This window comes from Solanum stenotomum, chromosome 6 (genome assembly GCF_019186545.1).
Source record: "Solanum stenotomum isolate F172 chromosome 6, ASM1918654v1, whole genome shotgun sequence".
In the NCBI taxonomy this organism is placed as follows: Eukaryota; Viridiplantae; Streptophyta; class Magnoliopsida; order Solanales; family Solanaceae; genus Solanum; species Solanum stenotomum.
The window spans coordinates 60,632,287-60,649,765 of record NC_064287.1 but is presented as its reverse complement, the minus strand read 5'-3'; the positions used below and the strand labels follow the sequence as shown (position 1 = coordinate 60,649,765).

Sequence of the window (17,479 nt, the reverse complement as noted above, 5' to 3'; positions counted from 1 at the left end):
TAAATGACATTGTTATTATAAATTAAAAAAAAAATTCTGAAGAAAATCATATAAGTATAGCGAAATATCATTAAAACGAATAGTTATTAACTTATTATAACAAGATTACGAAATTTTCACGTCTTTAAACATAAATGGATAAAAAGGCGGTAGTGCATGTACGTTGAGGAATAGTGTAAAGTGTTACGTTATTAAAAGGTCAATGTATATAAGTGTTACGTTATTAAAAATGAAATAGCAAAAGTCAAACGACTTTTCTAATATATATAAAAAAGTAATTTTGTTCGCTTATTATTTATTTATTTTTAAAAAAAATCTTCGATAAATTTGTAATCGCTAATTTTTTGAATACGTACTAGTACCTAGTAATGTAAATCAACAAGTTCGTTGCGATGACCATGACTGAGACGACGTTGACAGAAAAAATATAAAATTAATCCATAACCTTTCTTATGAGATAAAAGATACCATATGCTATTTTTGTTAGTTAAATGAGCTTTCCCATACCAAATTGTATATTACGTATTGAAAGAAATTCATGTCATATTCTATCATAATTACGGTAATTGAAGTTTGGTATAAACTAAATAATCAATCTATACTTGCTTCGTACGAGCTACGTGCATGGGTGTTTAATTGTACTGAATCATATTAACGTATCATGATTAAGAGATTTAATGGAGCGAGAATATATATTAATTAATTATAATTAAGTGAATATATATTGTTTATAAATATATATCATATATGCATTTGTTTGCAGCAATTTTTGAAGTGATAAAAAGTAAATTACAATTACAAATAAAATATGAAGAAACATAACTTTATTGAAAAATATGTAAGTACAATTTTATTCCTCCCTTAATTCTTATTCCATGATTCGAGGGTTAACGTATTTCTCGAACTAGGATGATTTGGATATATTTGATCTCTTTATGAATATTTCATTAATTTGTGTAATATTCGAGATGCCTCTTTAAGAGAGTACAATACCCTTTATATAAGCATAAGCTATAGGGTTTACAGTTAGAGTAGCCTCCAAGAAATCTAACTGGAACCGAATATTTTTTTATAGAGCTCTAACTAGAATTGATTACGTCTTGTAGAGGCCCACAAATTTTCAATGTCTATTGTATTTATTAATTGAGAAAATACATAAAAAAAAAAAACTCTGAACTTGGCAGGAGAACTTACTTTAACACTTTAACTTTACGAGTAATTTTTTACCCTCTTAATCTCGTATCAAGTGAATTAAAATACACTCAAATCGCTGACATGGCAAGTGAAAAAAATGCAAGCGCGTTTGGCAAAAAATTAAAAAGGAAAAATATAAGTGGGTCCCATTTTTTTTCTTTTCAGCCATCATGTTTCATTCTTCATCTTCCTCACACCCAACCACCCCGCCCTTAACTACTAGCAACCCCACACTTTCTTCTTCCTCACAACCCACCACCCCCCGCCACCTTCAACCACCCTTGCACCACCCCATTCTTCTTACTCGAAACACCCCCCTCACCCTCTCTTTGTCCTTCTTCAAAACTCCCCACCCCATTTTTCCTTCTTCGAACCCCACACCCCCAACCTCTTTCTCTTACTCCAAACCTCCCCTCTTTCAATCGTCATCTTTCTCGTCTTTTCCTCCTTCATCGTTGAATCCCCACCATTTTTTTTCTTTACTTCTGATCTTTCACTCATATTAATTTTCAATTTTAAGAAGAGGATATTCTTTTTTTCAAGATATGAATCAAAATTGATATCACTAATTTTGAAAATTGAAAAGAGAAGATTGTTAGTGTTGAAAATTGTTGCTTCAAAATTACTATTTAAGGTAGTGTTTGTATTAATGGTGGTGAACTTGAATTTTTTTTTAATGTAAGATTAATCCTCATTTTTTCCTAATTTTTTTTCTGTCTAAAATTGTTAATAAATAAAAAGAAATAAATGAAGAACTAAAAAATTAAAATTTAAATAAGTTTCAAGGTGGCACTAGCGTGGCAGTTATGTGGCGCTGATGTGTCGATGACATGGAGCATGTGAGATGCACTTGTCACTGTGAGACTGATATTATAATCTTAAGGTGATATTAAATTCATTTCTAATGAGATTAGGGAGACAAATAATCACCCGTAAAGTTAAAGGACTACAGTAAGTTATCCTGCCAAGTTTAAGATTTTTTTTTTTAAAGTATTTTCTCTTATTAATTCAATGTAAACGCTAATGCTTGGTAATGTTTGACCATGCATGTATATATGCTTATATAGCACGTGTATTAGCCATTAGATATACATTTTATAGTAAAATAGTTAGATATTTAAGAGAACAATTATATTTAAATTAGATAGTTATCTACTTTCTATAGTAAAAAAGTCAGATATTTATCTATTTTTTTAGTAAAAAAGTTAGATATTTAAGAGAACAATAATATTTAAATTAGATATTTATCTACTTTTTATAATAAAAAAGTTAGATATTTATCTATTTTTTTAGTAAGAAAGTTAGATATTTAAGAGAACAATAATATTTAAGTTAGATATTTAAGTGAAAAACGATAAAATAAATATATAAAAAGGTGGAACTCATTGACTGAATTCCTAAGTAATATAAACGAATAAAAAAAAAATTCAAAAATATCTCTAGAAAATTGTTCCAAAAAAATTATCCTGGCCATACCAACTTAACTTTGAAATTTCTAAGTCAAATTTGGTAGAACCCATTCAAATTTTATCATCGCAATGAAGATTCCATTTCACTCTGTATAATTATTTTTTATATTTTTTCTATTCCAATTTCCTTAAAAAATATTGTGATGGGATAAAATGTATTACTCATTCTTAATTAGAAGTTTATAGTTTGAATTAAATGACTTTCTTGAATGCAAAATTTAAATTAATCAATAAGTAATTAATTTAAGATGTGTCATCATGTTATTACGTTCGATTGATCCAAATTTTAAAAAGGTACTTTTCCTTAAAAGTTTCTTAAAATGACATTTATAATAAATGTAGAAAAAAAATTACACAAATGATATTTCACCTGCCCCATACACCCACCCCACCATGCACTTCTCATATTATTTATCTAAACTATGTATAAATGTTTCTAGAATAATATTTTTAGTTTACTTATCAAATATATATATTTTTAGAAAAATAGTAAAAACATTCTCTCCATTTCTATTTATATGTCACTATTTTAGATTTCATGTCACTAAAGAAACTAGGTAAATTTATCATTGTATCCTTATTTAGTGATCTTTGAAGTCAACTTTTAAATAAATAAACATAAATTAATTTATTTTGATTAATTAAATTGACCAATGAACATGAATTAATCATTTAATTTTTTTATACTGGTCAAATTCATACTTTCAAGACTGATAATTCTCAAGGGTAAAATAGGAAGAATAGCATTATTTATGTATTGATTTTGTCAAATGACAAATATGAAAAAAACATCTATCTTTCACAAAAACAATATGTAAATAGGAATGAAGAAAGTGTTGAAAACGTTTATTTTTAATAAGAACGACATATGAATAGAACGACGACCGGGAGTACATTATTGTTTGTCTTCTTCTGTTCGCCGACTTCAAGTTACTTTTTACACGCCTAGGAAACTGTTGGCAGCACACTTTGCCTCTGTTTTCCACTCCTCCTTTGATTCTTTGTTATTTTGACCATATCATATGGTTTGTGAAATAGTTAATTATACACTATTGGCTATTCAATTATCGAGATTTTTTGTTAAAATTTAATCATTTAATATTCAAAATCTACTATCTAATAAATTTAAAATATGGTGAGAATCTCATATCTAAATTTTAAGATTGCTTTAAAAATTTATATTCAAAAAAGAATTAGCTCATTAAAAAGGAGAAATATGAATTGTTATAAGGGAAAACTAAGCAAATATTCCGTAAAAGCAAAATAATTACAAATATATATTTCTTTACATTTATATCCCTAAATAATTACACTATATACCCCCAAATTAATTTCGCTTAACTGATACTAAATCTGTATCATATATTGTTTGATATCATTAAGGCTGATAATTTTGTTTAATTGATACTAAATCAGTATATATATACTCTATTGGTGTCATTAAGGTTTCTTGTTCATAAATTACTCATTAGTCAATGGTACTATAAGAGAATATATACTCTTATAGTATCATTGACCAATGAATAGTTTCTGAACAAGAAACCTTAATGATACAATATATATATATATATATATATATATATATATATATATGGAAAAATCTTTTTGGCCAGAAAATTTGGCCAGAATGGTATTTTACCATGTTATTTTACCTTTTTGAATATTTTTATCCTTTTAACTTTAATACATTTTAACTAAAAAAATGGAAAAAAGATCAGTTTATTTTAAAATAAAAAATGATATTATAGTTTTTTAAAATTTCTGGCCAAATAATATTATTGGCTAATGAGTAATTTCTGAACAAGAAATCTTAATGATACCATAACAATATACATATACTCTCATAGTATCATTGACTATGGAATAATTTCTGAACAAAAAACATTTCTAATACCACAACACTATACATATACTCTTATAGTACTATTGACTAATGAGTAATTTTTGAACAAGAAATCTTAATGATACAAATACAGTATATATATACTGATTTAGAATCAGTTAAACGAAATGATCAGCCTTAATGATACCAATACAGTATATGATCAATTAAGCAAAAATTATCAGCCTTAATGAATGGGGGTATGGGCTGTAATTTTTTTGAGAGAATGGGTATTTCTTGAATAACTTTGAATTTGGGTGTGAACAAGTAATTATTTTGAATTTTATGGTCTATTTATGTGTAACGATCTGAACCGTCGTTATTTAGGAGAAACAAAAATTCGAGAAAATTTGGGTCATTGTCCCGCCATAGCGGGCTAGATGCCGCTAGGGCGACGACGCCAGGGCGGGGTAAGTTGGCGCCAGAGCGGGATAGGCGAGACAGAACTTAAATAACGCGAAATTCTATTTTTTCCGTCTTCCTAAAATACCTAATTTAGTTGTAAAACACCGTAGAAAACCCCAAAAAGCTGTTGCAAGCTTAGGAAGAAGGGAGAGAGAGATTTCTAGCGTGAGGATGGTGACATCTTGCGGATTCTTGGCCAAAATCACCGTCACGATGCCCGAAAAACAGGAATCGAAGTCAATAACTCTATGCAACTACTTGGCACCCAGGTAAGCTAGGTTTTTATGAATTGAGTAGTTTAAATATGTGCTTCATGCGTAATATATGTAAATCGATGGTGGGATTTATGTGTAGGCCTTCGTGCATCGAATGATCTATGATTCAAACCCTAGAAAGAAGCCTTAGACGATGAATTAGGTCTGAGTATGATCGAATTAAGGTTTGCATGATGTACGTGATGAGTAAATCCATTGTAGATGATGGTTGTGATTCTATAATTGTGTGATGTATGTTTGTTCTTGCTTTATTATGATTCATGTATGTATATGAATATTGCATTATCAATCACACTTGTTGTAATGAGGTAGATGAATGATGGTTACCATGAAACTATGACTTAATTGTATGATCTTGATGATATACTTGTGATTGTGATTGTGGTGTGTTGAATGGATCGATTACCACGTTCCGGCATAACTAACTTGAATCGGTTGCCATGTTCCGACATAATTATGGGATCGGTTGCCACGTTTCGGCATAATCATTGGATCGGGTACCACGTATGGATATGCTAATTGTTTGGGTTTGAGTTCTATAAGAGGACCAATAATTTGCATAATCGTATGTGTTGATGATATTGTATATGTTCAATATATGCTTATGATTATATGGTGGCGTTGACTTATAGATGTTGCACTTAGAGGGTATATTGTTGTTTGGCTTATATTTGATTGTTCTGTGTGTTAAGTGAACTTGTTGGGTACAATGGAAGGGTAAAGTGTTCAAAGGGCGAGAGATGGATAGTAAGAGTTGTTCGTGTGTTGTAATGGCGGAAAGTAGAGGTAGTGTATGTGATAAAATATGCATAGGTGGACTTCACCTTAGGAAAAGAGTTTGTGTTTAGTGGTAAGGAAGTTTGAGATAGTGTACTATGTGACCATGGTTGAGTAATGTGACGAGGAAGTAAGGGTACGAAGTGAGTGGTTAGTTGGAATGCTGGTAGGTGTAACTGGGGATTCGTTAATGTGTTAGAACGGTTAGGCTATGATCAAAAACCTAGTAAGTAGGTGGATCGAGAAGGTGGTTAGTAATCAAAGTACTGGTGTAACTTGGAGGTATTTTAAGAGAGGGAAAAGGTGGAGAAACAAGGAGTTTATTGCATAATTGTACTAGTTGTTTCCTTATATTATGTGATGGGCGTCAAGTTGACTGATGATGCCTATCAATACATGTGTTTGTACTGATACTGCTCTTGTTATGTCTTTTGACATAGTCTGGATGTAGGTCGGTGATGCTTCATTAGGTGAAGACGAAGAAATTCTCCAGCAGCTTCTATTCTTCCTTCTGCGTGGTGGGAGCTGTGTCTTTTATTTATCTTGTCCAGTTGTACTCTTAGTAGCTCTACCTATTTAGACTAGATTTTTGAGGGTGTTAATTACTTTACAAGTCTTAACTAGTATTTATTTAAAGAGGTTTTCATTTATAAAAATTTATGTCTTCCATTTATATCCATCTTTCGTTAATTTTCCGCATGTTTAAACTTTTTGGGCATGAGGGTTCTCCTACTTAGGTGTTAGAATGGGTGCCCGCACGGCCCGGTGGGTTGGATCGTGACATTATATAGTTTTTTCTTGTTATAATGTATAAATATTATATAAACAATATTTATAAATGTATATACATTTCTGATACATAGTTATACGTCATATATATACAATTATATATTGTTTATATACTATCAATACATTACATATACATGTAATCATTTTGTTAAAAAAAAACACTTGTCACATGTATAGTTATGTAAGAAGCCTTTAAAATTTAGGCTGATATTTAGCCCAATTTGATTTATGAAAAATATTTATTAAAATATTTTTGAAAAAAATATTTTTTTATTTGATATGCTATATTAATAGTTGTAATGACATTAAATAATAATTTTATAAGGTACTAAAAAAAATACAAAAGAATAAATTATTAAAACAATTAAAACTTGATAAGAGTTTGAACGATTGAGTTATGAGTTATGACTAGGATGTAAAAAATGAGCTTTACTATAAGTAACCCGCTCAGAATTTTAAGGTTGGGCTCAAGATAATTTGAATTGAGTTCAGTCTTAACTCATTCAAGCCTTAACCCATTTTAAGAGAATCATCAATTGAACTCAATTTAATCTCCAATTTCAACTCATTTTAAGATTCTTTGTTTGCATTGATGTAATGCATGTTCCTATATTGAATGTATGAATTACTATCTATTTCTATCTTTTAAAATATATATATTCATTTATAACTTCTTTTTACATTTTTCTTAAGTTGAACTCAAATTATGGTTATAAAACTTAAATAACAATATATTAAAATTATGGGCAAAAAACTAAAGTATACAACTATATAGCCTTAATAACCACTGTATAACAATAGTTTTATTTTTCAAATATAGCAAATGAATTATTTAAAAAAACGTAAAAGAAAACGTAATAATAAGGATCCACGATTTTCTCCCATGATTTACTCAAATTTAATTATATGTTCTCTCCTATAAAAAAAAAAGGTTTTAACCAAAATAAACCTATATACCTCCATATTTTGTAAGTTTAATCAATAATGGATACCAATAATGTTTCAATTCTACTTCAACACAACGGACGATGGGACGCATCAGGTAAGTTTGATAACTATATTTGGTGTTTTTAATTTCTGTGATTGTTATCTTATAAACTATTTGATTGGTACGTATATGTTTTTTGTTTCTGGAAATTGGTGTTTATTTTTTGAAATTTAATTCGAAATCCGATGATCTTAGGATAATATGATTGTATATTATGATGTATTTTAAGTCATTTAATGACATTCAGATCTGAATTAAAATTGGGTAGATTGTTTGTGGCATTTGTTATGGCGTATTTGTGAGGGTTGTTAAAGTTGATTATGACGATCTATTATTAATAATAGTAACAGGTGAGACAATTTAGTGAAATTGATAGTGTAGTTGTTGTGAATTATATAGTGTAATCAATATTGTATATTAGGTTTTAAATCAACACCAACAAACTTTAAATTTTTTGATATAATTTGTTGGTGTAATTGATATATTTTGTGGTCCATGTATTGAAGTAATTGATAGTTTATAGTAACTTGTTATTAGGATGTCAATTCGTGATTGGTTATTCGCTTCTGTTTTGATGTAATCTACGTGTTTTGTTATGTGTATTAGTGATTGTATATTGGTAGATTATTTGGTGAAATTGAAGGTATATTTTAGGTCATGTATTAACTGCATATTTCGTGAATATTTTTTGATAAGTGATTAGGTGTAACTATATTTTTGTAGTAAGTTTTTAATGAATACCAACATTCTTTATTTATTTGATAAATTTTGATTTTTAAACACCATAAAGTTGAGTTTGACGATCTGCTATGAGTAGTGTTTTGGTAGATTATTTGGTCAATTGATAGTTTATTTGTTGTAAATGATACAATGTAATCAATATTGTATATTAGGTTTCAAATCATCTATATTTATTTCATATACATTTATGTCATAGTTGATGTATTTTTTGATTAAATTATGTTGTTACATATAATCAAGTTCAACTTTATCAATCTTCATAAATTAATGTTATACATATAGTTGGTTATAAATTGGTGTTCGAATTTCATTATAAGAACAATGAAGTGGACATCAATTTTTAACCATATTATACACCATTTTGTATATAACTTTTCTTTTGGTGATATAAAAAAATATGATTGTATATTTTAAATTTAATTGTTATAACTGGTGTTTAGTAAGTTCTTTAACTTTTTTTGTTGAAATGTATTGGTGGGAAAGTATATAAATTTCAAGATTGAAGGACAGATATATGACACAAATATCAAGGAAAAGCAAAAAAGTTCAAGAGGTTTAAAGTAAATTTTAGAAAATGTGTTATAGCCTATAGATGACCATAACAAGAAAACTTGTACCAAATAACCATATGAGGATTAATATTGTTGAGTTAATTTTTATTTATTACACATTTTTTTCTTCTTCGGAATCTAATTGAATGATATTAGCGATTTTGAATTTCATTCGTTGTTTATTAAAAAAAATTAAAATCGTATTTAATCATATGATATAGTTAGTCCTATTATTTATGTTGGTTTTCCTTGTGGTATTAATGTCATTTTAAAAAAAATAGAATGACACTAAATATCAACTAGATTGGTATATTATATGGGATAGAATTAAATAATTATAGGTATATTATATGTACAATTTTGATATTAGCAATTTTCAATGTTATTCGTGAATGGTGTCACATTGTTCTAGTGTAATTTTAAATTTTCAAGTTTGTACTAGTGTTGATTTTAAAAGATAATATTATCAAAATAATAATTTTCGTTATGTAATAAACTGACAATTTGAGAAAAAATATATGACAAAATCACAAGTTCAGTTTATTAGATGGTGCATATGTTGCTATAATATTTGTATTTCACATGATCTAATATTGATATAATTTTGATATTTTAGATGATACAATGTTGGTATAATTTTGATATTTTAGATGATACAATGTTGATATAATATTGATATTTTAGATGATACAATATTGATATATATATTATACGGTACATATATTTCTTTTACACAAATTTGATATATTATATGGTATATATTGAGATGTAATATAATATTAACATATTAGGTAAGACTTAAATAACCATGTGATTCTAGAAAGTTTAATATAGTAATTAAAAACTTGAATATTATATAGATTTTATACAACTTTGATGTTATAGATTTTATACTACTTTGATGTTAAGTCATACCATAACAATTAAAATATTTTGTCAAAAAAATAATGTTGATAACTTTCCAACTTCAGAAAAAAAATAATTAAAATTTGGTTACAATAAAGGAAAATTATACTATTTGTATGAAACATTATTAAAGATGTGAGATAAGGCGACAATCAATAATTTGATTTGATTGAATAAAAAATTAAGAGAGAGAAAAATCAATAAATAATATAAAAAAGTATCATTATGATCGGAAAGTCAAAAAGTAAACAATAATTATCAATTCCATAATTTAGCACATAACCCTCCAAAAAAAGAAATAAATTGAAATATATATAAAAAAAAATTGAAAATTCAATATATGGACAAAAAAATAATATAAAAGAGTATAATTATAGTTGGAAAGCCAAAAAATAAACAATAGTTATCAATCCCATAAATTTCGCACATAACCCCCCAAAAAAAAATCGGATACTAAAATATATATTTTTTTAAATCAGAAATTCAATATATAGGCAAAAAAAAAATAATATAAAAGAGTTTAATTATGATTGAAAAGCCAAAAAGTAAACAATAATTATCAATCTCATAAATTTAGCACATAACACACCAAAGATGGAAACAAATCAGAAAATAATATATATAAATAAAAAATAAAAATAAAATATTTTGTCATATATGTAATTAAAAACTTAATTTTATAAATAAAGGAGTATATACATATATTGTTAATTAAGTTCTTAAATATTATATTCTTACAATTTTTCCTATTTATTATTGAGATTAAGCGGGTTAAATTGGGTGGGCCAAGACCCAATCCATTTGAGCCCAAAATAACTTGAGTGGATTAGGACCCAATCCAATTCAATTTCTATTTCAATCCATTTTAACATTTCAAATTTTAATTTAATCCGTCCATTTGACATTCCTAATTATTAGTTATGATCTCATTTATTAACTCAATTAATTTTGAACCGTCCAATCCGACTCTCTTAGTTGCCACATATAATTAAACATCCTTTTCCTACTCCAAAATGACAATAATGTCCTTTTGTTTCTGCATTCTGTATCCAGATCATCTATATATATATATACTTATGTGATCAAACCCAAAGAAAACACACTAAAAAAAAAAGTTTAAGCCAAAATCTGCAATCAAAAGAGAGGAAGATGTGTTGCAACTCCCATGGCATTATCCGTACAAGCGAACCTCGTTTTCCCCTATTCTCCACCCACCCACCAACAATTTCTCCAAATCGTCGTCTATTTTTTCTTAACTATCCTTCGAATTATGGAGTTTTGAGGACAAAATTCGTGTCATTCAAACCTAAATCGAACCTAAACGATGTCGTTTCATATACCGACACGGATAAGAGCTTTTACGATCTTCTGGGTATACCGGAAACTGGATCGTTGTTGGAAATCAAACAAGCGTACAAGCAATTAGCAAGGAAGTATCACCCGGATGTTTCACCTCCGGATCGGGTTGAAGAGTATACACAGAGATTTATTAGGGTGCAGGAAGCTTATGAAACGTTATCGGATCCTGGAATGAGAGCTTTGTATGATAGAGATATGGCTAAAGGACTGCACTTTGGTTTCTCTGCTCGTTCACATGAGGTGTGTTTGCTTTTCTTTTTCAATTTGTGTCTTTCGTTAATTATTGAATGCATGAAAAATACCCCCAATTTGACTGCAATCTTGCTTTTCTGCGCCTCTGTTATACTCTTCAATTCTAACCTATGTTGCATGTTTACAACCATAAGATTAAAAGATATTTTGATATATTCCAGAGTAGCTATCTTTAGGCTAAAGCACAAAATTCGTATAAAACGCACTCTACTGTGTGCAATTGTAGAGAGTTTGATCTCAATTATTAGTTATTATCTTAAAAAGTCACGTTATTTGTTGAAAAACATTTGAAATCAAGAAGAAGAAAGTGACTTTCTGAAATAATAATTATTACTAGTTGAGTGATCATCTGAGAAATCAACTCCAGTTCCATGGTTTCATTTATATTTTGGTCTGGTTAGGCATGATTCACCTATTGTATGCTGATAGGTGAAGAGACTTAAGGGTATTTGCACATAAAGGTCAATGAAAAAAGCCTTCTAATTGAAATAGGCATAGTAGAGTATGTAATTTTGAAGATCCAACCAGTGAGGACTTGCATATTGGTTTTATTTTATTTGTTCTAGTTTAGTTTCCCTTTATACCGGTAGTGTCCGAGCAGTTTGCATGCACCTCGACTAATCAACCGAGTATGTGCTACTCTCTCTTTTCACCGAGGTTTAGGCAGATGGGACTACTGGTGTGACCTCTACTGGAATTCATACCCAAGGTTATGACACTTAGCCACATCATAAAGGATTATATGCTGAGGATAAGAATTTGCCTGCGTGTTCCAAAGAAAGTAGAATCTTAGTATATTTGGCTAACTGTTGAGTTCAAAAGAGATATTATGTAAAGATTTGCGGAATATTTTCTGGAAAAGTAGTCACTTATCTTTAAATTGTCGGTATCTAGATGCCTGAGGCATGACAAGTCTTAAAATGATCGTGCTCGGAGTCAACTTAGGTGGGTTCCCCTTTTGGTCGGATGACTGCATAATATAACCAACAAAAAAAGACACTTTATTGAGGCATCTACTGATGTATTTACTGGGGTATGACAGAACTACTGGCAATTAGGAATATATGGTTTAGTCATTTGGTCTTTCTCATATATACTTTGGTGTTCGATGGTGGTGTTCCCTTGCACTGTTGATACTTGTAATCTTTGGTGTTTCCTCTGTTTTCTCTATTTGATGGACTAAATGAATGTTATCATGATAGATCTCATTGATCGAGTATGAGATAGTCCACTGTTTCTTGGAATAATTCAATTAGTGGAATCTTAAAGGGAAGTATGAAATACTTCATTTTTCCAATTCTTGGGACAAGAGGAGTGAGTGAAACTTCTGTTTTCTGTTAATCTATCAAATATTAGAACTAACTTTTTTCATGTAAATGATGGTAACTGTTTGATAATTACTTCAATAATAACTAGAGTCACTTGAAGTATGGAACGTGGCCTTCCAGTCTTTGCCCTTTTTTTTTACTCCTTTCCTGAAATACAAAGCTACTTCGCGTGTAATCTTGGTTGGTTTCAAGAGACTTTAATATGCGATGTTCTTTTGCTTTGGATCCAATGTTTAAATGATAACAAGTTGTTTGACCTTAGCATACTGCTTCTGCCACTGTATCCCGCTTTTGATTCTCATTTATCTCATCAAAACTTGTCATTCTTATGTGATCACTTGAACATAAGATTTTCCTTAGACAGCCACTCTGTTCTTTTGGCATTTATGTACTTGATTTTTATCTGCTTGTATGCTCTATGACATGTTTTATGTTCTCGAATTCTTGGTATCCTCTTGCTAATTCGAGTTTTTGCTATGCTTTAGGCGATGGAGGAGAAAGGTGAGTGGAAAAATCGTTGGCAGTCTCAGCTATCAGAGCTCAAGAGACGAAGAACGTACAAGGAATCCAGTAACAGTATGTCTTGGGGAGCACGGATGCGCAAGCAAAGGGACGATGCATAATCTGAATCAATAATAACTAATACATCTTATTTTATTTTGGATATACGGGAATGTTTTTAGTTTTCTGCTAGTACTAACCATATATGAATCACCTTATAGGCAGTGCATATTGTACATAAAGTATATGAATCAAGAATATCATTTCCAGCAGTACACTCTTGTTTCTGGTACCTTGTTACTTTCAGAAAAGACTGCTGTTTTATCGTATATTTAAGCAAGTTGGTGGCTTTCATTGATGTTGGCTATATATCCTAAGTTGTGCGGACTCTTCACTTTCGTTGCCATGCCCGTATTGAATTTTTCAAAAATACACTACTTTTGGAGAATTCAACGCATGTTGTCATTGTTGAAGAGTCTGAGCAACATAGTATATATGTCTATATCATTTGCCAGAAGAGAAAATGAATTTTTCTTCTGATTATGGTCAAAATTGGGTGAAATTACATGATGTTGTGAAAGGTCTGATGCCTTTTTTTGTTTTTGCCTCCACCATGCTGCTGTCTGTACACAATGTATGAATAGTGAGTATGAGGTGTTTATAAACACTTTTACATTGTTATACACCTTATATATAATTATATACAATATATGCATACATTGTACAAATTGCTATAGTAAAATAATCTCGAAACTAGCTAATATCTCAAATCAAACATGAAATAGAGTTAAGCTAAATTTTATTCCAAAATTATTATTTGATTTTTTCTTCAGTAGTGTTGATATGGACAAAACATATCAAAGAGAAAACATTCAACTTATCTTATAATTTTTCTATTTGTAACACCAAAAATGCAAAAAAGGAAGGCCTTTAAATGAAGGAGCCACTGCTTTGCCAAAAACATTTGAGCCATAATAATTTAGAACATTGCTTGAGCAAAAGGTAATAATATCATTTCCCCATTTAAGGATGCGGCATAATGGTCAATGAAATAATCTAGAATCATGAGACTTTTCACTCAACGTTGGCAAAAATTTCAAGCGACTTCTTCTTGTTTGTCCAAATCTTGATGTATAAAATTATCTGATATTTATACTGATGAAAGATAGCACGTGTCCACATAGAAAAAAAGGTACCAATAGAATATGTCAATTCTTGATCATTTTTAAATGCCTATATTGGTGAAAGATAACAGATATCTCGCATTAAAAATAAAATAAAAAAGATGTCAATTCTTGAAGTCCATTCCTGGTCATTTTCATTATCATCTTGTATGACTCAGTCTAGTGTTTAGCTGATAGACATGGCATTTTTTTCCTTAAATAAAGACCACAATTACAAAATGTGGTGCTTGGGCTATTTGGTTTATAATATCTTCCTATTTTTAATTTTCCAAGCAAGAGACACCCCACAATTTGCTTTTGAATTATTGATTTGTTCCCTAAAGAGAACCAAAATATATGTTGCTTTCTACAATTTGTCCTATGATATTTTTTTCTATTGGATCAATTGAGTACTATACACTTGTTAAAATCTTGGTCTTATTTTTTCTAAAATATTATCAACCAATCTTTTTGGACCTTTTTTATTCTTAAATTTCATTGAAAGAATAAGAAACTTCAAGTTTGTGATCTACACCTCTCATGTTATGAGGGGACCTTTTGTGTCATTTGTCTAAAGTGAGGGCCACATGATAAGTGATTGTTAGCATAAAGAATTTCTACTTTCATAATTAAAAAAAAATGAAAAAGAAAATAAAAGAAAAATCCTTTTAGGGTAGGGGCCAAGTGAAAATTTTAAAGCTTGTATAATTAGGAGCAAAAATGACGAAACTTTGACAAGTGATTTATTGAGATTCTATTAGCCTTTTAGTATAAATAAGGAGAAAAAGCTAATGAAATTTCGGTAAGTAATTTAAAAGGAAATATCCTTTTGGCCAGAGAATTTGGCCAGAATAATATATCTAGAAGGCCTCGAGAAATTCATAATTCATTAAATTTGTCTTTCAATTCATTTCTCATAAAACACAAGATTGATTCCTTTAAGCTTTTTATGAGCAAAATAAAAAATAAAAAATTATAAAGTGAAAGAAAAAGTCGTTTTTAACCTGTTGAGCTACCATATACAACTTTTTTTAAAAAAAAAAAACAAGAAATAGTATTATATGAAACTTACATTTATTGAGTAGGAGATTAATCAATTAATATAAAAGAAATTGCGATCATAAGATCAACAATAATAACAATATATTCAGTATAGTCTCATAATTGGATTGTGAGAAGAATGAAGTGCACATAAATCTTATCATTATCTTTATGAAAATAAAAGGACAATTTTCAATAGATTCTCAATTCAAAAAACTCGTAATTCATAAATTTATAATCATAAAATCGATAAATTAAATAAAAATAGAAAAGAGTGAAATTATCTTGCAGTGCAAATTTTAGACTTTATTCTATTCCCTCTAGAAGCTTTGACTCCAAAAGTGATTTTTTCTTCACATTTTTTGGTGCAATTTTCTTCTAGAAGCTTTTTAGACTTTTTGTGGTCCATATATATTGGACATAAATCATGAAGGTCAATAAAAATGGGCCACAACTCACAAGTCTCACTAGGATAGGTGATTTAAGGTTATGAATTTTCATGGTGTTAAAAAAATATGATTGGTCTATTATGGGGTAATCATAGAGCATCTATAGTATATTACATTTTTTTAATAAATTTACTTTTGATAATCATCTTCTTTTTTATATTAATTAGAATTTATAAAAAAAAATAAACGAATTTACTTTGTGTATACTAACACTGACAGAGTATATGTTTTCTGTACTATCAAAATTAAATCAAGGGAAAAATGACAAATATTTCCCTGAATTATCGTAAATGGCATGCAGATACCCTTCGTCATACTTTTGGGACATTGGTTCCCCTGCCGTCCAAAAACTAGAGCATATATGTCCTTCACTCTTACGGAAAACTAAATAGGGACACGTGGCGCAATCTTATCCGTCGATCCGATAATTAATAAATGTCGGATCGGTGGATAAGATTATGACACGCGTTTGTCCGTTAGTATAAAGGGTATATATGCTCTACTTTTTTGACGGTAGGGGCACCAATATCCCAAAAGTATGGCGGAGGGTATCTGCATACCATTTATGATAGTTCGGAGGTATATTTGTCCTTTTTCCCTTAAATCAACCCACCAATAATATAAAAAAAGCATATATTTCCAAAGAAGTTCACGCAAAAATAACTTAACTTCAATCATATTTGTCTACACTTCATCTTTATGAAACTTCAAATATTGTATATCGTTGTTCTAAAAAGGATAGACTTGTAATTGTTTACGCACTATAGTTTTGGCTTAACATGCGGTATGTGTAATCCGAGTTAATTACTTACAACTTAAATAATATAATTATGTAATTACACACAATTACAACCAAATTCAATTATGGCATCCATGGTAGTGTATTGAAAACCAATGATCAAGCTTTGAAATCTTCTAAAAGGCCTATGAGGCTATGACAAGATCCAAAATTAATGAACTTCAAGACAACCAAATTAAGTTTCAATTTGAGATTAAACTTTTCTTGTGTTGGAACAAAGAGCCCAAGTCATGGAAGATCTAATGTGTGGCCCAAATTGAAGTCCAAATGATAAATATTAGAGGCCAAAAACTCAACACTTTAGAAATTTTGTGCCCAAAATCATAAGGTGAGAGGCAGGTTCCGAGGATGCTATCAGGTTCAGTCTCAAGGTTTAATCTAAAATTACTAGTCAGTCCAATTGCACGAGTGAAACGCGAAAGTCAAGCCTTTTATGCTGCCCAAATTTGAAGCTTTTTCATGTCAAAGTCAATTCAAGAGTTTCAAGATATTTGCCTAAATTTGGTTTTGGCTTATAATCCTAATTTGTTAAGACTATGCTTATTGCTTTTGTAGGTAGTTTGGATTTATTTCTTTTTTCATTATTCATAAGGTAGTTGGTATTGTTTTC

At 29.4% G+C, this 17,479-nt stretch overlaps 2 protein-coding genes across 3 annotated transcripts in view; both read left to right on the top strand.

Moving 5' to 3' along the window:
* The window catches only part of LOC125866664 (glycine-rich RNA-binding protein 4, mitochondrial-like), a 469,856-nt gene that overhangs the window by 433,422 nt on the left and 18,955 nt on the right, over positions 1–17,479 (top strand). The gene's annotated exons all lie outside the window — the stretch shown is intronic.
* On the top strand, positions 11,066–13,687 carry LOC125866657 (chaperone protein dnaJ 20, chloroplastic-like). The gene is made up of 2 exons (XM_049546964.1): positions 11,066–11,576; positions 13,402–13,687. Exons 1-2 carry the CDS (start codon positions 11,127–11,129, stop codon positions 13,537–13,539), a joined length of 588 nt encoding a protein of 195 aa, XP_049402921.1. The 5' UTR covers positions 11,066–11,126; the 3' UTR covers positions 13,540–13,687.